Source organism: Balaenoptera physalus, assembly GCF_965194825.1.
Source record: "Balaenoptera physalus genome assembly, chromosome: 1".
NCBI classification, from domain to species: domain Eukaryota; kingdom Metazoa; phylum Chordata; class Mammalia; order Artiodactyla; family Balaenopteridae; genus Balaenoptera; species Balaenoptera physalus.
This window is the reverse complement of record NC_138882.1, coordinates 84,420,829-84,446,525: the sequence shown is the minus strand read 5'-3', so window position 1 is coordinate 84,446,525 and position 25,697 is coordinate 84,420,829. Positions and strand designations below refer to the sequence as shown.

The following is a 25,697-nucleotide window of genomic DNA, read 5'->3' as shown; positions in this document are numbered from 1 at the left end:
AAACTTTCACAAAAGAAACAGGGAAGTAAGTAATCTAGGGAGTATATAATTAAATAAAGGAATAGGAGTTAGCCACATTTTTCCAACCTCCTTCAGAACTTATCTATAACACTCCATTTTTCTTTGGGCAAAGTAGAGAAAATGTAAGCTTTCCTTAGGAATATTATAAAAATAATACTTAAAAGAAGAAAACAAAAAAAAAATTTTTTTCATGTTTTATACCAGGGCACTAATAATAATGGGCGGTAGGAAAGAAGAGTTTTGAACAGTTGTGATCTTTCACACTGCTCTGAAAAACATGATCTCTTAGGTATATTTCATACACACATACTCAGGAGAACCTCTTCTCAGATAAATCATTTTTTGAGTGATATATTCATCACACAAATCTGAAAACAGTTGGGGGAAAGTGCACTTCAACAGGAAGAGAATTAACATCTTGTGTACTGGGAGCAAAGGGGCAGGGGATACAGGAGAAAGGAGAATAACATTTGAGCGAGGCTAAATATCAAAACTGTGGGCTAAGAAACAGAAACAACACTTCATTTAACTCTCAAAACATTCCTATGAAGTCCGCATTATCCCCATCCTATGAATGAAGTAATTGAGACTTAGAAAGACTAAATAAACCTGTCTGGGGCTTCCCTGGTGGCACAGTGGTTAAGAATCCGCCTGCCAATGCAGGGGACACGGGTTGGAGCCCTGGTCTGGGAAGATCCCACATGCCACAGAGCAACTAAGCCCATGCACCACAACTACTGAGCCTGCACTCTAGAGCCCGCAAGCCACAACTACTGAGCCTGTGTGCCACAATTACTGAAGCCCACGCGCCTAGAGCCCGTGCTCCACAACAAGAGAAGCCACCGCAATGAGAAGCCTGTGCACCGCAACGAAGAGTAGCCCTCGCTCACTGCAACTGTAACACTCTGTTCCATCAGTAAAGACTTTTATTCAATTATTGTCTGCCATAGGTACAACATATGAAAGTAGTAGCACACACACCAACTAAATATTTACCATATACACACTCTCATACTCAGACTAGTAAAACCAGAGGTATTTGAATTCAGTGGACTGTGAGGGTAACCACATTTTTGCACTTTGAGGAAACAAGAGCTGGGAGGTGGTCATGAAAGGGAAACAGCAGTGATTTGTAAGCTTTAGGAGAGTCTTACAAAAGTTTTTGGCTTCACAAAAATTTCTCCAGAATATCCCTCAAGGATATTCATAGCTCTGTATACTAAATTACTCATAACAGAAAAGGGAGAATGTTATAAGTAGCAGCCTAGCCAGATATTTATTCCACAAAGAGTAGGTCTAATAAAGTTTCTGTAATGAAAATTCTTGTACTTTAAAGGGATAAACATAACCATACCAATAAATTCTATCTCAATGGAGCTTCAGAGATTAGTAGGCTCATGCCCACTACTTGCAAATGTAAGCTGAATGAATGGCCATTTGACTTCCACCAAACTGGAAGCAAATTGTACTTCCAGGTCCTGGCAAAGATCACAGACCAATGGTTCTGTTCTGCACATCTCCAAACTACCCTAATGCAAACCAGATAGCTGAGCTCCTTCCAGGCTATCTAATGCTTCCTACTGCCAATTATTCCCAACAATTAACTCCACACTTTCCTAGGATGGAACCTCTCTATTTTAGTTTCCTAAAGGAACTTAAACACATACAAACCAAACTGCAAAACGAATTTCTCAAACGGGGGTAAAAGCCCCTAAGGAAAAACAAAGTGGCTACAGAATATGTTAGATGCTACAAAGAGTAAAATTATCTCTGAATGTACCATTTTATTGGATCATCTTAGAAGTTGCTTCCATACAGTCCTAGAGGTAACAATCTCTGGAATTCAACATTTGATGCAACAAAAAAGATTGTGGACAAGGGCTTGAGAAGAGTATGCATCAATGTGAATACCTGAGCTCTATTAACTACTTCTCATTAAAAGGAGGTTTCGATAACAGGGAACCAAGAGAGACCACCCTGATCTCTGTATAAGACAAAAAGACACAGGACAAATCATACCCTAAAGTGTTTATTATACTACAATATATCTAGCAATATTATCAACCATAGGTTAGAAATAAACCTGACACAATATAGAAGACACTGGCAGATTACTACAAATATCACTAAAGCTATTACAAAACATCAAGCCTGCAAAGAAGGAAGCTGGGATCCAAAGAAATCACATTTCACTTTTACCAACTTTCTGCTGAGTCAAGACTTACCTCTACAAATTAAAGGTGCAAAAATTACATGTATGACACAGTTAAAACTTGTCTTAAGCCACTCTTAGGTAGAATATCACGAGTCCTACTTAAATTGATCTACACTGAAAACAAAGGCACATTAACCCTTTCACCCAAATCCTGATTTATTTTTCTGATACAGTACGCATTTGGTTATTGTCTTCCTTCTTCCTCTACCAACTTATAAACACTATGGAGTGAAGGATTTGTCTACTTTGTTCACTGCTATATCCCCAGTTCTGAGATAAGTTCCTGGCACTTAAAAAAAAATGACTCAATGATTACCTGTTAAGTGAATAACTGAATCCTTCATTTGCATGCTACTTTGGTAGTGGACAATGGAGCAAATGAGACTGAGCAAATGCTACACAATTTTAACTTCAACAGCAGAGCTGATTCATTTCTGCTATTTCAGGATTATTTAGCTTTCTTACTAGATGGAGACTTCTGATGATTATTCTCTATATAAACATCTTCCCATTTCTAAAGCAAGAAGCCTCAACCCCCATACAATATCCCCACCCTATTCTAGGTGGTCAGCTAAGTTTTGGCTCCCCATTTTTCATTTGGGTTTGTAGGTCAAGGAGGCAAGGGGATATACCATGCAACTGCCACCCCCTGGGGTCACATTAGAGAAAATTATGTATCAGATACACATATATGGGTAATTAACACCAAGGCATCAAGAGCCCCTAAAATGATTTCTGTGGCTATGATTTAGAATGGGAAAATAACAACACAGAGCATCATCAACAGAGAAGGACCTTAAGACCCTTTCAGCAGGAGAGAACAGCTTCTCAGCTGGCTTCTTGCTGAATCAATTTATCATATAAATCTGATTAGCCTTCTTGCAGTATAATACCTTCCACTATTACTTACTACCTGGCCCCCTCTACTCTGCCCTCCTAACCAAGTTACTCTGTCCCAATCTTCCAGAAGACAGTTTCACTTTTATATATACATATACTACTCTCCTAGACTTTCCCCGGCCACACTTCTAAGTAAATTTCTGTTCTTTATGATAAAACATATTGCCTAGTTAATTAGTCCTATCCAAGTATTTATTTTTCCAATGTCTTGATACTGTTGCTCACTGCCCATCAAAAAGCAATCCCCCCCTCCTTCCATAGTAATGGAAATACCGGCTACCTAGCTGTTCAGCTCACTACATTTCCTAGCCTCCCCTGGTGATTGTTAGGCTAAATTCTTGCCTTGCCGATGGAATAAAGAGGAACTGATGTGTGCTGCTTTCAGCCCAAGAACTATTAAAAGTAGGCAAACTCTTTCATGCTTTTTCCCCTTCCTGCTGGCTGCAACACAGTTTCAAGCCTGCAGACAAGGACAATACCCTAGAAGTTGATCCCCCTGATAGTGGTATCAGCATCTCTTAGGAATTTGTTGGATATACAAACTCTCGAGCCCCATTCCAAACCCATGAATCAGAAATTCTGGGGAAAGAGACTAGGGACTGTGTTTTATGTTTTAACAAGCATTCCAGGTGACTCTGATGCACGCTAAAGTATAAGAACCATTGTTCTAGGGATCAGCAGGAAAATTAATATAAAAGAACCTGAGTTCCTGAATTACCACACAAAACAACAGAGCATCAGGAACCAATCACTTTGGGCAATTACATGAAAGAAATACGTTCTATCTTGTTTGTGCCCTTGAGTTTTTGGATCTTTGTTGCAGCTCTTAAGCATACTCTCCCAGTTCTCAAAACTTTTTGGTCTCAGGTTCCCTTTAAGAGGACACTCCTAAAAATTAAGACTCCAAAGAGATTTTTTGCTTGCACGCTATAGCTATCAATAGTCACCATATTAGAAATTAAAACAGAATTTTAAAAACATTAGTTCATTAGGACTTCCCTGGTGGTGCAATGGTTAAGAATCCGCCTGCCAATGCAGGGGACATGGGTTCAAGCCCTGGTCCAGGAAGATCTCACATGCCGCGGAGCAACTAATCCCGCGCGCCACAACTACTGAAGCTCACGCACCTAGAGCCTGTGCTCCACAACAAGAGAAGCCACCGCAATGAGAAGCCCGCGCACCCCAAGAAGAGTATTCCCCACTCCCTGCAACTAGAGAAAGCCTGCGCGCAGCAACGAAGACCCAGTGCAGACAAAAAAAACATTTAAAAACACAAAAAAGACCGCTGGATTCCCATAACTGCTGCTGCATTCAATCTGCTGTGATATGTTGTTTTAGTTGAAGTATATATATATATGGAGAAAAGCATTTTTTTTAATATTTATTTATTACTTATTTGTCTGCATCAGGTCTTAGCTGAGGCACGCGGGATCTATGCTGCTGCATGTGGGATCTTTAATTGCAGCATGCGAACTTCTTAGTTGCAGCATGTGGGATCTAGTTCCCTGACCAGGGATCAAACCCAGGCCCCCTGCATTGGGAGTGTGCAGTCTTAGCCACTGGACCACCAGGGAAGTCCCCCCAAAAATCTGGTCTTAAACAGATGAGTAGTTAGAAAAAGAAGGGCATTTTTTTTTAAATTTAAAGTCTTTAATGAACTCATTATTTAAAGAAACTTTTTCAGCTTTGAAATTTTAAACTTACAGAAAGTTGCAACAATAGTTCAGAGAAGCCCTACATACTCTTCATCCTGTTCTCCCTAATGTTAACATCTTTTTAAAAAATTATTTTTAAAATTGAAGTATTTTAAAATTAAATTTTAACTAAAGTATAGTTGTAGTGTTATCTTACATAACCACAGTATAACATTACTGGAACCAAGAAATGAATATTGGTTTTTCTAAAATTTCTGTTTATTTTTGGCTGCGTTGGGTCTTCGTTGTTGTGCACGGGCCTTCTCTAGTTGCAGCAAGCAGGGGCTACTCTTGTTGCAGTGCGCAGGCTTCTCACTGCGGTGGCTTCTCTTGTTGCGGAGCACAGGCTCTAGGCGCGCAGGCTTCAGTAGTTGTGGCGCACAGGCTTGGCAGTCGTGGTTCACGGGCTCTAGAGTGCAGGCTCAGTAGTTGTGGCGCATGGGCTTAGCTGCTCCGCAGCATGTGGGATTTTCCTGGACCAGGGATCGAACTTGTGTCCCCTGCATTGGCAGGTGGATTCCCAACCACTGTGCCACTAGAGAAGTCCCCTGAATTGCTGATACAATACTATTAGCTACTCTACAGGCCTTATGCACATTTCACTAGTTTTCCTACTAATATCCTTTTCAGACCCAGGATACAATCCACAATCCCACATAGTATTTAGTTGTCATGTCTCTTTGGTCTCCTCTAACATGTGGCAGTTTATTAGTCTTTCTTTACCTTCATATTTTTGAAGAGTACTGGCCAGTTCTTTTGTAAAATATATCTCAATTTGGGTTTGCCTGATGCTTTCACATGATTAGACTGAGCCTATGTATTTTTGGCAATATCACAAAAGTGATGTTGTGGCTTTCTCAGTGTATCATATCAGGAAGTACATAATGTCAATATGTTGAACTATGGGTGATGTTAACTTTAATCACTTGACTGAGGTGGTGTCTGACAGGTTTCTCCACTGAAAAGTTATTATGGGGAGATACTGGAAGGTTATGCTAAATCCCATTTTGCATCAAACTTCCACCCACTAATTTTAACATCTATAAATAATTCTTGTTTTTAATATTTATTTATTTTTTAACTGTGTTGGGTCTTAGCTGTGGCACGCAGGATCTTTTGTTGAGGTGCGGGCTCTTCGCTTCATTGCGGTGCACAGCCTTCTTGCTAATTGTGGTGTGCAGACTTAGTTGCCCCTCGGCATGTGGGATCTTAGTTCCCTGACCAGGGATCGAACGGGCACCCCCTGCATTGCAAGACAGATTCTTAACCACTGGACCACCAGGGAAGTCCTTACAGGTAATTCTTGCCTGCAACAATTATTACTGTAGCATTTGCCTAATGTTTCCATCATTCTTACATATTTTGAATTTTACTGGAATAAATAGCTGTCCCCTCTTCCCCATTTATTTATTCAAGTATTTATTTATAGCAGTATGGACTTGTGGATATTTATTTTATCCCATGGGTTATAGTTCATTACTATCATTACTTATTTTATTCTTCAAACTGTCCCAGACTTGGTCATTGGAAGCTCCTTCAAGTTGACTCTCCATCTTTTTTTTTTTTTTTTTTTAGCATTTCATTACTTTCTGGTTACACGTGATATTTCAGATTCATGTGAATTTTTTCTCTGCCCTAGTCATTTCTCCAAGGAGCTCTGGTTCCTTTTATTGGATACTGGCATCTAGAAACCAAGAACTAGTGTCATATGTGCTTGCTGTGCTACGGTGGTGTCCTCTCAGAACAAGAAATATATGTATGTGCATACAAGCACACGTCCATGTCTATATCTGTATATGTGTATGTGTGCAAAAACATGTATACAGATTAAAACTCGTGAGTTCATACTGATAACAGAGAGGGATATTCTAATACTCTTTTCAATTGGTCAGAATTGTGGACACCTTCATCTGTGATATACTCAAAGCTCAACACACGTGGGCAAAGGACTTGAATAGATATTTATCCAAAAAATATACTAATGGCCAAAAAGCACATGAAAAGATGCTCAACATCATTAGTCATTAGAGAAATACAAACCAAAACCACAATGAGATACCAATTCATACCTCCCAGGATGACTATAATCAAAAAGACAGAAAATAAGTGTTGGTGAGAATATGGAGAAAGTGTAATTCTAGTATATTGCTGGCAGGAATGTAAAGTGGGACATCTGCTTTGGAAAATGGTTTGGTAGTTCCTCAGAAAGTTAGAATTATCAAAAACATAGAATCGGGCTTCCCTGGTGGCGCAGTGGTTGAGAGCCTGCCTGCCGATGCAGGGGATGTGGGTTCGAGCCCTGGTCTGGGAGGATCCCACATGCCGCGGAGCGGCTGGGCCCGTGAGCCACAGCTGCTGGGCCTGCGTGTCTGGGGCCTGTGCTCCGCAACGGGAGAGGCCGCGGTGGTGAGAGGCCCGCGCACCGCGATGAGGAGTGGCCCCCGCTCGCCGCAACTGGGGAGAGCCCTCGCACAGAAATGAAGACCCAACACAGCCAGGAATGAATGAATAAATAAATAATAATTTTTAAAAAAAAAGCTATGGAGTCTACAGAAAATATTAAACAAAAACAAAAACAAAAACATAGAATCATCATATGGCCCAGGAATTCCATTCATAGGTAAATAACTAAAAGAATGGAAAACAGGTATTTGGGACTTCCCTGGTGGCGCAGTGGTTAAGAATCCGCCTGCCAATGCAGGGGACACAGGTTCGATCCCTGGTCCGGGAAGATCTCACATGCCACAGAGCAACTAAGCCCATGCGCCACCAACTACTGAGCCTGCACTCTAGAGCCCACGAGCCACAACTATTGAGCCCACACACCACAACTACTGAAGCCCATGCGCCAAGAGCCCATGCTCCACAACAAGAGAAGCCACCGCAATGAGAAGTCCACACACCACAACGAAGAGTAGCACCCCTGTCCTCCACTCACCACAACTAGAGAAAGTCTGCGGGCAGCAACGAAGACCCAACGCAGCCAAAAATAAACAAATAAAAAATAAATTAAAAAAAAAAAAGAAAACAGGTTTTGTATTCAAACAAAAACCTGTACAAAATGTTTGTAGCAGTACTACTTACAATAGCAAAAAAGGTGGAAACCACCCCAATGTTCACATGAATGTGAACTGATGAATGGATAAGCAAAATGTGGTATATTCTTAAAGTGGATATTATTCAGGCATAAAAATGAATGAAGTACTGATACATGCTACAACATGGATGAACCTCAAAAACATGCTAAGTGAAAGAACAGACGAAAAAGGTCACATACTGGATGGTTCCATTTATATGAAATATCCAGAATAGATATATCCATGGAGACAGAAACCAGACTAGTGGTTGCAAGGCGCTGGGAAATGGAGAAATGGGAAGTGACTGCTTAATGGGTACAGGTTTCCTTTTGGGGTGATGAAAATGTTCTGAAATTTGATTTAGATAGTGGTTGCAAAACGCTGTGAATGTACTAAATGCCACCGAATTATACAACTTAAAATAGTTAATTCTGTTACGTGAATTTTACCTCAATTAAAAAAAAAAACGACACAGTAGTTTCTAAAGGTTAGTTGCAACGTGAAATCTGAAACCTTATCAATAAACTTCATACTGTTACTTTAAAATCCATTGTCTACCTTATACTCTGAATGGCTCTTTTACCCAAGCATGATTTTTTTACATCATGCATTGATCATCTGGAAAATTCTGGTCCACTAGGTCATGTAGATTTCAAATGCTGATACAGTTCATTATAAAATATATATTTTTAAAAATCACATTTGTCGATACCACCACTAATCTCAGCAGAAAAGTATTGATATTTAAGTCCTGGAAGCTGTCAAACTCATGGTTTAATTTTTATTCGAATTTTATCACTGGGCACAAATACAGGCAGTTGCTTTCCTTGAAAAATTTTAAGAATATGTCTGCCAAATACCCAAATCTAAAGATCATAGTTCACTGATAATTCTTTTTTTTTTTTTTAATTTTGTAGGCTGTGCCGTGCGGCATGTGGGATCTTAGTTCCCCGACCAGGGATCAAACCCGTGCCCCCTACATTGGGGGCACAGTCTTAACCACTGGACCACCAGGGAAGTCCCTGATTATTCTTTCATCAAGTAACAAGTAAAATCAATGTTCTATGAAGAAAGCAGCTAGGTAGCTTGTAACTTGATTACACTTTTCCTTGAGTCCTTGAGACAACCACTGTAGCTCAACATGTAGCAAAAGTGGTTTATAAGTACTTCTCATTTTATCACACAAAATATTCAAAACCCATGTTCTGAAAGGCCAAGATTAAATAAAATTCTTTTTGTTTTTTTAAGTGGAAAAATTTTTTTTTAATTAATTAATTTATTTTATTTTTGGCTGTGTTGGGTCTTCGTTTCTGTGCGAGGGCTTTCTCTAGTTGTGGCAAGCGGGGGTCACTCTTCATCGATGTGCACAGGCCTCTCACTATCGCGGCCTCTCTTGTTGTGGAGCACAGGCTCCAGACGCGCAAGCTCAGTAGTTGTGGCTCACGGGCCTAGCTGCTCCGTGGCATGTGGGATCTTCCCAGACCAGGGCTCGAACCCGTGTGCCCTGCATTAGCAGGCAGATTCTCAACCACTGCGCCACCAGGGAAGCCCCTAAAATTCATTTTTACTGCTTCATCAAGAACATTCTTAAGTGAAACTAGATTTTTTTTTTAACCTGCAAGTTTAAACTGCATGGCAATGAAGAATACAATGACTACTAGTACAGTTTGGTGCCACCGCTTTGATTCATACTAAGGCATCAGAGCAGTTTTACTCACCACTGTTTTTGGATCATCAGTGCAAATGCCAACAAAGGGAAAAAGGCAAAATAATGCCTTTGTATTACTATGAAATAGCTTTCATCGCAAGACTCCCTGAAAGGGTCTCAGGGATCCACAAGAGTCCATAGATCACACTTCTACTTTTTTGTGTTAGTTTCTGCTTTATAACAAAGTGAATCAGCTATACATATACATATATCCCCGTATCTCTTCCCTCTTGCATCTCCCTCCCTCCCTATCCCGCCCCTCTAGGTGGTCACAAAGCACCAAGCTGATCTCCCTGTGCTATGTGGCTGCTTCCCACTAGCTACTGATTTTACATTTAGTAGTGTATTTATGTCCATGCCACTCTCTTACTTTGTCCCAGCTTACCCTTCCCCCGCCCCGTGTCCTCAGTCCATTCTCTAGTAGGTCTGTGTCTTTATTCCCGTCCTGCCCCTAGGTTCTTCAAAACCTTTTTTTTTTTTTTTTTTAGATTCCATATATATATGTTAGCATACGGTATTTGTTTTTCTCTTTCTGACTTACTTCACTGTATGACAGACTCTAGGTCCACCCACCTCATTACAAATAACTCAATTTCGTTTCTTTTTACGGCTGAGTAATATTCCATTGTATATATGTGCCACATCTTCTTTATCCATTCATCCGATGATGGACACTTAGGTTGCTTCCATGTCCTGGCTATTGTAAATAGAGCTGCAATGAACACTGTGGTACATGACTCTTTTTGAATTATGGTTTTCTCAGGGTATATGCCCAGTAGTGGGATTGCTGGGTAGTATGGTAGTTCTATTTTTAGTTTTTCAAGGAACCTCCATACTGTTCTCCATAGTGGCTGTATCAATTTACATTCCCACCAACAGGGCAAGAGTGTTCCCTTTTCTCCACACCCTCTCCAGCATTTACTGTTTGTAGATTGCTTGATGATGGCCATTCTGACTGGTGTGAGGTGATACCTCACTGTACTTCTGATTTGCATTTCTCTAATGATTAGTGATGTTGAGCATCCTTTCACGTGTTTGTTGGCAATCTGTATATCTTCTTTGGAGAAATGTCTATTTAGGTCTTCTGTCCATTTTTGGATTGGGTTGTTTGTTTTTTGATATTGAGCTGCAGGAGCTGCTTGTAAATTTTAGAGATTAATCCTTTGTCAGTTGCTTCATTTGCAAATATTTTCTCCCATTCTGAGGGTTGTCTTTTCGTCTTGTTTATGGTTTCCTTTGCTGTGCAAAAGCTTTTAAGTTTCATTAGGTCCCATTTGTTTATTTTTGTTTTTATTTCCATTTCTCTAGAAGGTGGGTCAAAAAGGTAGATCACACTTCTAATACACTTGTTAGAGTAACCTACCAATTCATACTATTTTGCAGGTTTAATGCAAACTCCTTGGCAGCAAATCTCTCCTTTGTACTTCCCTTATTACCCACTACTAAGAAATGCCCCAATAGACCATGTAAGCACTGTTATTGCCTAACCAACTCCAAATGGTACTTTCTTTCACCTAAGTCGTATCAGCTACGTCAACGGACCTCTTCCCACTATTCCCCAGGCTAAAGAATCCCATTCCTAAAAGCCTGAAATGATTAATTCCTTCTGGTCCATTTAAATCTAGTCTATTTTAATTACTTCCCTTTTGATTTCTAGAACTTGCTTTCTGGTTCACTTTTCTTAAAAAAAAAAAAAGGACTCTTGATCTAGAACAGGAGTCTGCAAACTTTTTCTGTAAAGGGTCAGACAGTAAATATTTTACACTTTGTGGGCTAACTTCTCAACTCTGCTGTTGTAAGCAAAAGGCTGTGTTCTAGTAAAACTTTATTTATAAAACCAGGCAGTAGCTGTAGTTTTTGACTCCTGATCTAGACTCTTCCAACATATACATCAATCAATCCAGTGTAACTCAAAAGATGCCAAAAGTTTAAAAAGGATATAGTTACAGACTGGCTAAAGAAACTAATAGGAACAATGAAAACAGTATACACAAACCCAATAGATAGGAATATTAGTAATAGCTGCTAACACTCACTGAGGTCTTATTATTTGCTAAGCACTGTGCTAAAGTGCTTCACAATGCATTACTTCATTTAAGCCCTTTAAAGGAGAGCTTTAATAATTTAAATAATTCTCCTTTTACAGAAGAGAAAACAGAAACATATAAGGTCTCATAGTTTGTAAGTAGCTAAGCCTGACTCAAACACAGGTCTTTCCTACTGCACGGCCCATGTTCCTAATCATCAGACTATGCTGTCTATATTGTCATTTTTTTAAAAATAATCCTTTTTTAAATTTTTAAAATAGATTTTATTTATTATTTATTTATTTATTTATGGCTGTGTTGGGTCTTCATTGCCGGGCTTTCTCTAGTTGTGGTGTGTGGGCTTCTCATTGCGGTGGCTTCTCTCACCGCAGAGCACAGGCTCTAGGCACGCGGGCTTCAGTATTTGTGGCTTGTGGGCTCTAGAGCGCAGCCTCGGTAGTTGTGGCGCACGGGATTAGTTGCTCCGCGGCATGTGGGACCTTCACGGACCAGGGCTCGAACCCATGTCCCCTGCGTTGGCAGGCGGATTCTTAACCACTGTGCCACCAGGGAAGCCCCCCATTTTTAGTTTTTTAATCCAAACTGCTAAGGCAGTAATTCTAAATAAAAACAGACAGTCACTGTTTTAACAGTCTCTTCTATTTCATTGAGTTTACTGCACAAACCTTGGCTCACGTCCTTGAATGGAAGAGCCTAGGTGACCTTGCCTTAGATGACACACTGTTTTGTTTAATAATACACACCAAGGATCATAAAGGCTCCTATGCTTAAATGAGACAAGTTAGGATGTGCTGCCTAAAAAGCTCATGAATAGGAGGGAAGCAGCCCTCTCCCACTATCACCTTATAATAAATCAGCACAAATATAACATTATCTTATTATACTAATACATTTTATAATAACATATATTATAAAGAATAATTATAATAAATCAGCAGAAAAGTTCTGATATGTATCAAAGGAAAGCTGCCAGACATTATTTAAAATATTAGAATGGGGAGATCAGATTGGTGCTTTGTGACCACCTAGAGGGGTGGGATAGGGAGGGTGGGAGGGAGACGCAAGAGGGAGGAGATATGGGGATGTATGTATATGTATAGCTGATTCACTTTGCTATAAAGCAGAAACTAATACACCATTGTAAAGCAATTATACTCCAATAAAGATGCTAAAAAAAAAAATAAAACATTAGAATGAAGGAGACAGAGGTGGTCAAAGGACATATTTTTCACACATCCTTCAAAACTACTCTTCAGTCACTCCTAAACAGTAACTAGGGCCTATGGGAATTAAGAAAAAAAAAAAAATTTGTCCACTGATAGAATGTGCTAACTTATGCCTCACTGATTTTAACTACCTAACCATAGATTATCGCTACTAATCTGCTTCCAGGTACAAAGAGAAAAGTTAAAAGTAAAAGACTGCAAAAGATTTTTGAAACCTATCAGTCGAATACGTAAGCATCCTATAGACAGAATTAAAACATAACAATACTATACATACGCACCTGTAAAACGGCTGGTTCCCATGGAGGACATTACAAATAATATTAGGTTGGCCAAAAAGTGCCTTCGGTTTTTAAGTGAAAATAAAAGACACATTTTTCATTTTCACCAAGAACTTTATTGAACAACGTATTCACCCTTTTGTTCCACTACCTTCTGCCATTTTTTTTTATAAATTTATTTATTTATTTATTTATTATTTTTTTTTTTGGCTGTGCTGGGTCTTTGTTTCTGTGCAAGGGCTTTCTCTAGTTGCGGCAAGCGGGGACCACTCTTCATCGCGGTGCGCGGGCCTCTCACTGTCGCGGCCTCTCTTGCTGCAGAGCACAGGCTCCAGACGCGCAGGCTCAGTAGTTGTGGCTCACGGGCCCAGTTGCTCCGCGACATGTGGGATCTTCCCAGACCAGGGCTCAAACCCATGTCCCCTGCATTGGCAGGCAGATTCTCACCCACTGTGCCACCAGGGAAGCCCCCTTCTGCCATCCTTCAGGCAACTTCATAATTCTATCTTCCCAAAACTTTTTTTTTTTTTTTTTAATTTTTGGCTGCATTGGGTCTTCGTTGCTGCACGCGGGGGCTACTCTTCATTGCGGTGCGTGGGTTTCTCATTGCGGTGGCTTCTCTTTTTGCAGAGCACGGGCTCTAGGCACGGGCTTCAGTAGTTGTGGCTTGTGGGCTCAGTAGTTGTGGCTCGCAGGCTCTAGATGCTGGCTCAGTAGTTGTGGCTCACGGGCTTACTTGCTCTGCGGCATGTGAGATCTTCCTGGACCAGGAATCGAACCCGTGTCCCCTGCGTTGGCAGGCAGATTCTTAACCACTGTGCCACCAAGGAAGTCTCCCAAAACTTTTCATCTTTTTGAGCAAAGAACTGTTCCAGGTGCCTTTTACAGTCTTCCAGGGAACTGAAATTTTTTCCAATAACAGAATTTTGTAGGGACTTCCCTGGTGGCGCAGTGGTTAAGAATCCGTCTGCTGGGCTTCCCTGGTGTCACAGTGGTTGAGAATCTGCCTGCCAATGCAGGGGACATGGGTTCGAGCCCTGGTCCGGGAAGATCCCACATGCTGCGGAGCAACTAGACCTGTGAGCCACAACTACTGAGCCTGCGCATCTGGAGCCTGTGCTCCGCAACAAGAGAGGCCGCGATAGTGAGAGGCCCGCGCACCGCGATGAAGAGTGGCCCCCGCTTGCCGCAGCTAGAGGAAGCCCTCGCACAGAAACGAAGACCCAACACAGCCAATAAATAAATAAATAAATAAATAATATTTTAAAAGGTGCTAATAATTAAAAAAAAAAAAGTTTTTTTTTCACTTAACTTACGTGGAACCCAAACACCAAAGCAATTAACATAACCAAGCTGGTGCAAATGACTTTCAATGCTTGATTTGGATATTTTGAGTATGTGGGCTATCTCCCGTGTGGTATAACGTTGATTGTTCTCAATTAATATCTTGACTTGACCGCTATCAACTTCAACTGGTCTATCCGACCGTGGAGCATCGTCCAGCGGGAAGTCTCCGGTACGAAACTTCGCAAACCATTTTTGACACATTCGATCAGTCACAGCACCTTCTCCATACACTGCAGAAATCTATTTTTGCATTTCAGTTGCATTTTTACCTTTCTTGAAATAATAAAGCATAATATACTGAAAGTGTTGCTTTTTTCTTCCATTTTCAATATTAAAATAGCTACACAAAAATTCACCAATTTTGGTATCTTTTTTTAGATGCACGCTGATATGACAGCTGTCACATACAATCTAACAAAACTGTTTTGAATGAAGATGAAGACAACTAAGTGCTACTAGAGCCATCTTACGGAAAAAACCGAACAAACCTTTTGGCCAACCCAATAGTATAAGAGGATAATATCAACTCAAAAAGGTAATTATTACTTCCAAGAACTAGGGAATCACACAACTTGGAATGAATCTTTATCTAGCCTTTAGGTTTGAGCTAGGCTGGTCTCTGTTGCTGTTTTGTCTTTAGTATTCAACTGACAGGGAAAAAAATCTCCCTTAATCAAAATGGACATTTGGAAGAGTGAGCTCCAGCTACTTGTGGTGGGGAAGTAACTGGGGGCAGCCTAGGGAATAAGCAGGCCAGCCACTCTTCTAAGTCCCAACCTCACACTTGCATCAACACTCACATATCAAAGAGAAAAATATACACAGTATATTCAAAGATTGTTGCTTGTGAAAACATGGCAAGAACACAAATTCATGGGCTATAACACAAAGAATCAAAAAGACTGAATTAAGGAACTTCCTCTAGACTGCAACATGACAAACCTTATTATAGGATAAACTACTTCAAAAGTTCTCTCTTACTCTAAAGTCTCCCTACCCACTTACTGCACATCAGCGTCATTACTCCAATCAGACAGGAGCAAAATAAATTTACATAAAATGACTGTGACAGTATGACCTTCTTTTATTCCCTAACACACTTTACTTCACATTTCCACTTAACACAAGAGCTGTTTCATATATACGTTAACACACCTAAGAAGCACATAAAGTGAAATTAAGAAACTAGGGAAAAAGGCACCATGGTAAATTAGTGGTAAATTGAAATACAATTTCTAAACGAGCTCTTAATGACCAATTAAAGATACATTAAAGATACAATCACTCCAACTGAATCCCAAAATTGTAACACTTGCAATGTCTGGAAGCTTAGATCTTTCATTTTTCCTTCCTTTCACATGCTGTTTGACCTTCCCTTTGAACAATCCTAACTCTGCAGCAGATGGCAGGGGGAGACTACTGCATTTTTGTAATACACGAAATAAAACAAAAACAAGAAATAAAGAGAAAAGAGGGGGAGGACTCAAAGGAGTAGCTAATAGATAGTATTTGCTCTATTATCTGGCCTTTTGCTTCTCCTTAAGAGCACCTCCCCCAGGACTTCCCTGGTGGTGCAGTGGTGAAGAATCCACCTGCCAATGCAGCGGACACAGGGGTCCGGGAAGATCCCACATGCCGCGGAGCAGCTGGGCCCGTGAGCCACAACTACTGAGCCTGCGCTCTAGAGCCTGCGAGCCACAACTACTGAAGCCTGCGCACCTAGAGCCCGTGCTCGCAACTAGAGTAGCCACTGCAATGAGAAGCCCGCGCACCGCAACGAAGAGTAGCCCCCACTTGCTGCAACCAGAGAAAGCCCGTGCGCAGCTATGAAGACCCAACACAGCCAAAAATAAATAAATAAACAAATAAATTTCTAAAAGAAAAAAAAAGAGCACCTCCCCCCTCACCCTGTACCCTTGGCAATACTGAATGATTAGGAACAGTCTGGAAGAAAAGAAAAAAGTAACAAATTATAGCTGTTAAATTCAGGAGGCATTTCTCTTCTAGTCACCCCTCTTCCTCAAGCACACACACCTCCAAATCGGGGCAGGAAGAAGAGACTCGGAACAAACTGCTTCACCTCCCAGAAGAGTTATTACTACACTTCACTAGGAACAAGGTCACTATCACCTGGACACAGAAGCCCTGTCTCATTTTGCCACAACAGAAATATGTGTTTTTTTGTTTTGCTTTTTTTCAATAAAGACAGGAAGGAAAAAAATGTGCGTATGTACATACATCAAAAGGGTATTTTTCTTGCTCTAAGCCTTCCCCTGTTCCTTGTCCATCAGCACAAGTAAGCAGAGATGACGCAGACTTCCTTATATAATAGCCTGTGATTTCCTAGACTGCAGGCTTTTCCCTTTGTGTTCTGTATACACTTACACATGCGAGTGCGCGCACATTCTCATTGCTTTGCAGCCCCTGGCACGATGCCAGCACTCAGTCAGCTGGTTGACTCCATTCACAGAGCAGCGTCGGAGCTGACACGGGAAGGGGGGGTGGGTAGTGAGGATAAGGGGGAGCTAGAACCATCACTGCTACAGACAAAAGAAATTTAAAAAAAGAAAAAGAAGACCTTAGCATAACATTCCTCTCACAGCTTCAGCTTGAAGAAAACTAGAATCCAGAGACCATTATAGCAAAAGGATGAAGTAGAAGGGTTGAGGATCCAAACCAAAAGGAGCTTTGTATGAGAAACAATTATCCTGCAACAAATTTTTAAAAGCAACAGTACTTATTACTTCAATCCCATCAGAAACCTCAGCGTATCACCTTCTACACATAGTGAGGAAAACGTTGTGAAGAACTGAGTTTCTGCTTTTAGAAAAAGAAAAAAAGGGCGGGGGGGGGGCGGGCAAGACAGTTAAACGTACTTACAGGTATACATTTTTCTGCTCCCTCCTTTAGCTGCCAGGAAAGCTGGAGACAAGAAAGGGGAGGAAACAGAAAAAGGAGGAAAAAAAGGAATAAGAGATGGGTTTAGGTTTGTTTGTTTGTTTGTTTTGTTTTGTTTTTTAGGAGGGGTTCCCTTTCTCTATCGTAAGAGAAGCTCTTTCTATAGCACAGGGGAGGCCCCATACGTGCCAGCCCCCCTGGGAGACCTGCACAAACCCGGTCTCCAAGCGGGCACTGCCCTGCCAATCACATGGCGTACTGTTATATTAAACAAAAGAAACAGGGGGATGCTTACTTTTACCCATGATGCCTAGCGGGGGCAGGAGCGGGGTGGGGGGGGGGATAAAAACCAGTTGTAGCCGGTTTATAACCTCAGGACATGGAATTATCTCTTAATTTTTAAAAGTCATTTGTGGTACAAAAGTCAGTTAGTCTCCCCACCCTAACTATCACCCCCATTATTCCGGCCTAGTGCCAAACTTTGCCTTCATTCATGAGAGCTAGTTTCCTCTCAAATCATGATGCTTTAACTGTTTAGTTTCCAAAGCCAACATCCAAGACAGGAAATCACAGCATCAATACCAAACCCCAAATTACCAAAAAACAAAGACATATTGCCAACCAAGCTCCTTTTCTTTATCCCTTATTGCTAGTGCTAGGGAACAGACACTGATAAGACACTAGATAAATTCACTAAAGATTTTTCTCCTGAAGCTGTCTCACAGGTAGATAGCTCATTTAGCCCTATCAATTCACACCACTCAGGGCAGTTGAATCCACATCTAACAAAAATCATATAGCAAGGTTTCACAGCGAAGTAGTCACAACAGTATATGCAAACTATAAAAATGGCTTAGGCCCTTGTAATGTATATTTTACAACAATTTCTCCTAATTAACATTTTTTTGGTTTTAGAACAGATGTCTCCAATCACTTTATAAGGAGTTTTTATTTCCCAAGAGTACTGATTAGGGGTCAGAAAGCAGTGGGAAAGAAATCCAAGCCAACCAAAGAGGAGGTAAGGCAGTGGTAACTGTTTTGGCGATCTACTAGCTGGAGGACCTTTACTCTAGGATCTCTGCAAGAAAATAATTCTTTATAAACAGTAACAGGGAATACTGGGGGCAGGGGAGAGACTTCCTTACTTTTCAATTGATATCTCTTATCAATATATCACCCAAATACCTGCCTCATTTGGGCCTCTGAAACTCAAATCGTAACTGTACTTACTCCATCAGAATCTCTCACAAGGGACTTCCTTGGTGGTCCAGTGGGTAAGACTCCGTGCTCCCAATGCAGGGGGCCCGGGTTCGATCCCTGGTCAGGGAACTAGATCCCGCATGCATGCCACAACTAAGAAGTCCGCATGCCGCGACTAAAAAAAATCCCTCATGCCGCAACTAAGACAAATAAATAAACATGTTTAAAATGCCTTAAAAAAAAAGAATCTCCTACAAAACTCTTGTTTTGTCCAAATATTAAAGCTTCTAGAGTCTAGAGAATAGAGAAAAATAACTGACACCCTACCCAAAGATATTAATTTGTAAATAAAAGTTTTCCTGAGCAATCTAATATTAACTTCAATTTTCAGAAAAGGAATACTGAGCTATATCTGAAATAGGTAGTACTGATCACTGGCATAAGGCATTCAATAATTTACAAACTACAAAGGAAAACCCTACATCTACATCTACACCAAACTAAACTTCAAGTGGTTGATGTTGTACCATCTCAGTCACAATAAGCTGTACTTAATAGGAGCCCATCAGAGGTCTCCAGATCTAGATACTATCATTTTAGGAGATAAAGGAAAACATGATGTCTGTGATAAATGGGGGAAAGAAAATAATCAATTTTCCTCTTAACACATTTCCACAAGAGACCAACTATGAATTTCAAACTGAAGTTCACTAGTTCCATGTTTAATCAGGGTAGGGAAGACTGTCCATCTTTTAACAATCATTCAGAGGTCATGCCCATTTAAATCCATACATTTGACTGCATCTAAACATTGGTCAGCCCGTGTGCCACAACTAGAGAGCCCGCATGCTGCAACGAAAGATCCCGCATGCCGCAGTGAAGATCCTGCATGCCACCACAACTAAGACCTGACGCACCCAAATAAATAAATAAATATTAAAATAAATAAATTAAAAAAAAAACCTCTGGTTATCAGTGTTCAAGATAACATAAAAGGCTTAGATACAGTTAAGCTGTCGGGAGTGATTACCTTTAGCAAAGAGTTAATTCTCCCAACATTATACAGGTTAAGACAGTATACTATGTTTACTACAATGCCTGCCTTTATATTAAACTGATTAGTAGTCCAGGGGTACCAGAGATGCTCTCAAACCAACAGGTATTTTTCTTCAGAATCCTCAAAAATTAAGAACTATCTGGTAGCCAGTGACCCTGCTCTTTTCAGCTAAATCATCATCATCCAAAACCAAAGGTATTTAATTGTGTAAGCTGAAAACTTTAAATTTAGAAATACTCCTTGGTAAATGTTATCCAAGTTGTGATGCTCTGAAGAATATCAAATTCTTTAAGAAAAAGAGACGATCTAACATTCACTGAGCATTTAATACGCTAAATATTTATTTAATCCACGCAACAAACCAGAAAAGTGAGGTCCTTTCCCTGTTTTATAGATATGGAAACTAACTTGGTAAAATTAAGAAATTTGAATGAAGTCACTCATTCAGCTAACTCATTCAGTAGATGCTGGCTCCAATGTCCACACTTGGTCCACTACAGCATGATGACTTGAGCATTTCTTGGCCAAAACTCAAGAGCCCAGTTCACTATGTTTGCTGTGCCAATCTCCATTCTATGCCACTGGACTAAAGAAAATATCAGCCAAATACAACTGAAGTAAAAAATACAAACTCTTTGATTTCTACTCCTAGAAGACTTCATCCAGGACTTCTTTTGAAAGGCTAATAAGCATATACAATCTAGATATGTACAAAAGACATCTGATAGATAAATGTCTGGGAAGGTCAAATCATAAAGGGTACTAATCATCGTGAGGAAAGAGGTGATTATCTATCTGGACTCAGGAAACAGGATTCAAATTAATTATAACTAAAAGCTGGAAGGTACTCCTAAAAGACAAATATGAACTTCAGAGAATCAAATACTTTTTTAAAAACCTCAGCAATATCAGAAACAAATTTGCAAAAACTATATAGTTGCCCATCTCTGCTCTTTACAAATTTTATAAGTAATTTGCTAAATTTTTTGTGCCGGTTTTGATATATATCCTTGGGCTCAGAGAACAAATGGATCAAAATTAGAACCACTGCTAAGGTTAAAAAATAAGATCTATTTTTTCTTTTTTTTCCCCCCACCCACCATAAAAATCTACTTTTTTAAAAAAGCCAACTTAAAAATTTTAACATACACCTAAGATTATTTTGTATAAAATTCACAAGCTATTTATTGGTGTCAAAAGCAAACAAATAAACAAAACAAAAAAAACCCCAAAACCAAGCTAAAGTTAAAAAACCCAAGCTAAAAACCCAAGCTGCAGGGCTTCCCTGGTGGTGCAGTGGTTGAGAATCTGCCTGCCAATGCAGGGGACACGGGTTCGAGCCCTGGTCTGGGAAGATCCCACACGCCACGGAGCAACTGGGCCCGTGAGCCACAACTACTGAGCCTGAGCGTCTGGAGCCTGTGCTCTGCAACAAGAGAGGCCGCGATAGTGAGAGGCCCGCGCACCGCGATGAAGAGTGGCCCCCACTCGCCGCAACTGGAGAAAGCCCTCACACAGAAACGAAGACCCAACACAGCCAAAAATAAAAATAATAAATAAATAATAAATTAAAAAATTAAAAAAAAAAAACAAAACCCAAGCTGCATAGCTGTAAGTCCTCTCCTGCACACTCCTTATAGTCTGTTTTCAGTGGGTCTAGTCTATTTGGAGAAATCAGCTCATGATTTTGAAATTACTATTACAATAACAATCAGATCAAAGAAGAGCAGAACCCCATTCATATGATCAATAAGCTTCCATTTTTTCATTAAGTGTAGATAAACTCAACTAATCAAAATGAGAAGTTAATTCTTAAGGCATGGGAGTTCTTCTCTACATATTTAGAAATAGTACGTGCAATCAAGCAGTACTACAAAGAAAACCATTTTGCTGTCCCAAGCTTGATGCACAAATTGGGAATTACTTCCAGAATAATGCACTGATTTAGTCTTTAAAAACAGGTGATTTATGCTCATTAGGTAAAACAGAATAATTCCTATTTTAATGGGGAAAAAAATCAGTCTTCAATTACTTCAGAGTTATAAATTAGTGATTGATTGATGATACTGAAGTGTCTACCACTAATTGGATGTATTTATTAAAAATTTGGTTAAAGCAAATGAAAACTAACTACGCTGATACAGCAGAATATGGACTGGGTCTTACACAGGCACTAAAGAAAATGAGAAGAAGGCTTCCTGTTCTGAGATAGTATTTAAATTAAGGAGTACTGTTTTTTTTCAAAGTAGTATTCCTCAATGTGTTCAGTCCTGGGTTTATAGGAAATGAAATTGTTGTAAAGGGAACTTGCTGGTGGTCCAGTGGTTAGGACTGGGTGCTTTCACTGCCAGGTCCCAGGTTCAATCCCTGGTGGGGGAACTAAGATCCTGCAAGCCACGTGGTGCGGCCATAAAAAAAAAAAAAAAATTGTTGTAGAGGCGACAAAGATCTCTACTGTTCAAGTATTGCAAATAATAAAAAGTTACTGTTATACCCTACTCTCAATGACTTAATCAGCATACAGAAGAAGCAAATTACATCAACCATTTCATCTCTCATGAGACATAAAATGTTCCTAGACCAGTCTTTTCTATGAGGGTGGTTTACCCTACCAAGGGCACTGGGGAATTTCACTGTCTATCGCTAGGAAAAAGAAACATGAAAATCATCTAGAGCATTAAGTTAGTATTTAACACCTACAAAATAATAATTCTCTTCCAAAAGACAAAGCAACTCCAGCGGGGATCCACAAGGTATCTAACTAGTATAGTCTCCGGGACTTCCCTCATGGCGCAGTGGTTAAGAATCCACCTGCCAATGCAGGGGACACAGGCTTGAGCCCTGATCAGGGAAGATCCCACGTGCCGTGGAGCAACTAAGCCCGTGCGCCACAACTATTGAGCCTGCGCTCTAGAGTCCGCAAGCCACAACTACTGAGCCTGCGTGCCACAACTGCTAAAGCCCACGCACCTAGAGCCCACGCTCCGCAACAGAAGCCACCTCAATGAGAAGCCCGCGCACCACAACAAAGAGTAGCCCCCACTCACCGCAACTAGACAAAGCCCACGCGCAGCAACAAAGACCCAATGCAGCCATAAATAAATAAATATATTTAATTTTTTAAATAAATAAATAAATAAATAACTAGTATAGTCTCAAATCCCTAACTTATTCTCATCCTTGTATCAGCAGCATGCTATTGATTCCTAGGGACCAGGCCTGAGAACATCTCATTTCTTAATACTTGACTGCTGTTTTCATTCTCTCCTATCTGTACCTTCCCTGTACCTTTATAGGGGTACCAAGTTCTTTTCAGACAAGTCACATTTAAATGTTCATACACATCTGACAATAAAAATGCAACTCAAGGGACTTCCCTGGCAGTCCAGTGGTTAAGACTCCATGCTTCCACTGCAGGGGGCATGGGTTCCATCCCTGGTCAGGGAACTAAGATTCCGCATGCCACGTGGCACGGCCTAAAAACTAAAATAAACAAACGGACGAACAAAAAACAAAAATTTCAACCCAAACATCCTAAACACCTGTCATCAACTAAATGCCACAGAGAAAAGTCATGTTTTAGTAGTCAAATTAACATTTTGTCATAGATTTTCTAAGCACATGGATTCTTCTTGACCTGGCTTCTTCCTGTTACTAGGTATCCACCAGCGTCTCTCCCTCTCTAGCTTTCAAAGGGTAGAGCTCCTAGTCTATGAGCAGCTTTGCTTAAAGCTTCAGATATTTTACTCTGCATTAAGCTTCTCATCTTTCGCTTCTGTTGTAAAGACTGCTCTTAGCTTTATCACTAAATCACAAACAATGCCTGTAATATATATATTATATATACACGCACACACGTGCGCGCACGCACACACGCACACACATACACATACACACACAGAGCTACCCTCTGTATGCTCATGTTCCACTCAATCTCCGACTTTAAAAGAGCCTCCAGGGGCTTCCCTGGTGGTCCAGCGGTTAAGACTGCGCTCCCAATGCAGGGGGCCTGGGTTCAGTCCCTGGTCGGGGAACTAGATCCCTGCATGCTGCAACTAAGAGCCCACCTGCCGCAACTAAAAGATCCTGCATGCCACAATGAAGATCCCTCGTGCCACAACAAAGACCTGGCGCAGCCAAATAAATAAACATTAAAAAAAAAAAAAGAGCCTCCAACAAGGAAGAATCTAAGATAAAATAAATTATCACAGCTACACGACTCCCATAAACTTTAAAAATCTATCCTCCACTTTAATAATTACCACACTGAATTCCTCTGCTCAACAGGCTATGCTAGAACTAGATCTACCTATCCATTAATGATCTGATCAGAGATACAGAAATCGCTTTGGAGTCTAACCTACTGTCCTGACTGGGCAAGTTCAGAATTCACTTCAATCTGTGACAATCTTGGTACACCTATGACACAACCAGTTACTAGAATTTCAGGACAACCACCTCATATCACACTAATGAGGTAAATGGAGGCCAACATAAAAGGAAAGATCTGGAAAGAGAAAAGTGGTAAATATCTGATTGTCAAATTTAAATATCTTCAAAATATGTTCTCTATATTTTCAACATTAAAATTAACAACCTCAGTAATAGTGACACTTTGGGCCAGATAATTCTTTGTTCTAGGGTCTGTCCTGTGCACTGCAGGATGCTTACTCTGGCCTCTACATACTAGACACCAGTAGTAGTACCACCACCACCAGTTTTGAGAACGAAAAATGTCCCCATACACAGCCAAATGTCCTGTAGGGGGCAAAATCCTTCCCAGTTAAGGACCATTACATTAGAGTGAACACCACCAACATGATTTTACTCACAAAGAGGTCTGTGGCTTGTATTACCAACAACCTCAACCCTGCAATTTAACACAAATACTACCAGAGGAAATAAGAAAAGTAAGAATAGTGTCAAATACCTTTAGGGGTGGGGAAGGATAATGACTAGGAGGGAGCATGAAAAAGGCTCCTGGGTGGAGGTAATCTTCTGTATCTCTATCTAGGTGGTCACCTTATAAAATATTTTCTGTATTTATACTATACCTCAATTAAAAAAGAAAAGTTTGGGCTTCCCTGGTGGCGCAGCGGTTGAGAATCTGCCTGCCAATGCAGGGGACACGGGTTCGAGCCCTGGTCTGGGAAGATCCCACATGCCGCGGAGCAACTGGGCCCGTGAGCCACAACTACTGAGCCTGAGCGTCTGGAGCCTCTGCTCCGCAACAAGAGAGGCCGCGATAGTGAGAGGCCCGCGCACCGCGACGAAGAGTGGCTCCCACTCGCCGCAACTGGAGAAAGCCCTCACACAGAAACGAAGACCCAACACAGCCAAAAATAAACATAATAAATAAAAATTTTAAAAAAAGAAAAAAAAGAAAAGTTTAACAAAAAACACAAGAAAACAAAACAGAGGGACGACTTCCCTGGTGGGGCAGTGGTTAAGAATATGCCTTCCAATGCAGGGGACACAGGTCTGATCCCTGGTCTGGGAAGATCCCACATGCCGTGGAGCAACTAAGCCCGTGCACCACAACTACTGAACCTGCACTCTAGAGCCCGCGAGCCAAAACTACTGAGCCTGCGTGCTGCAACTACTGAAGCCCGCATGCTCTAGAGCCTGCGTGCTGCAACTACTGAAACCAGCATGCAACAAAGAATTATCTGGCCTGAAGTGTCACTATTACTGAGGTTAATTTTAATGTTGAAAATATAGAGAACATATTTTGAACATATTTTAAAGAGCCTGTGCTCCATAACGAGAGGCCACCGCAATGAGAAGCCCGCACATCGCAACGAAGAGTAGCCCCCGCTCGCCACAACTAGAGAAAGCCCACACGCAGCAACGAAGAACCAACGCAGCCAAAAAAAAATAATAAAATAAATAAATTTTTTAAAAAACTGATAGGCAAGAAGCTTGATAGTATTTCCTTGCTTCAACGCTGCTAGAAATCAGGTGCAAAAGGTACAGAACCAAGACATCTGAGGAGCAGGGAGATGAGTACCTAAATATTTCTTGA

The 25,697-nt window shown here is 40.7% G+C and overlaps 1 protein-coding gene and 1 long non-coding RNA gene across 6 annotated transcripts in view; one reads left to right on the top strand and one right to left on the bottom strand.

Moving 5' to 3' along the window:
- GATAD2B (GATA zinc finger domain containing 2B) overlaps positions 1-25,697 on the bottom strand; it is an 84,236-nt gene that overhangs the window by 37,336 nt on the left and 21,203 nt on the right. For 3 of the 5 annotated variants that reach the window (XM_082435749.1, XM_082435750.1, XM_082435753.1), the window contains exon 1: positions 18,646-18,779. The exons of 1 other annotated variant lie outside the window; for it this stretch is intronic. In XM_082435749.1, the coding sequence (XP_082291875.1) occupies positions 18,646-18,650 (5 nt within the window). In that variant the 5' untranslated portion in view covers positions 18,651-18,779. Of the gene's footprint in view, positions 1-17,397; positions 17,440-18,645; positions 18,780-25,697 lie in introns of those variants that run through there. One more of the 5 variants, XM_082435752.1, reaches the window with a different exon arrangement.
- LOC309648216 lies at positions 19,561-23,838 on the top strand. Its single transcript, XR_014256536.1, has 2 exons — positions 19,561-20,960; positions 21,289-23,838. It is a non-coding gene; the product is annotated as an uncharacterized lncRNA (long non-coding RNA).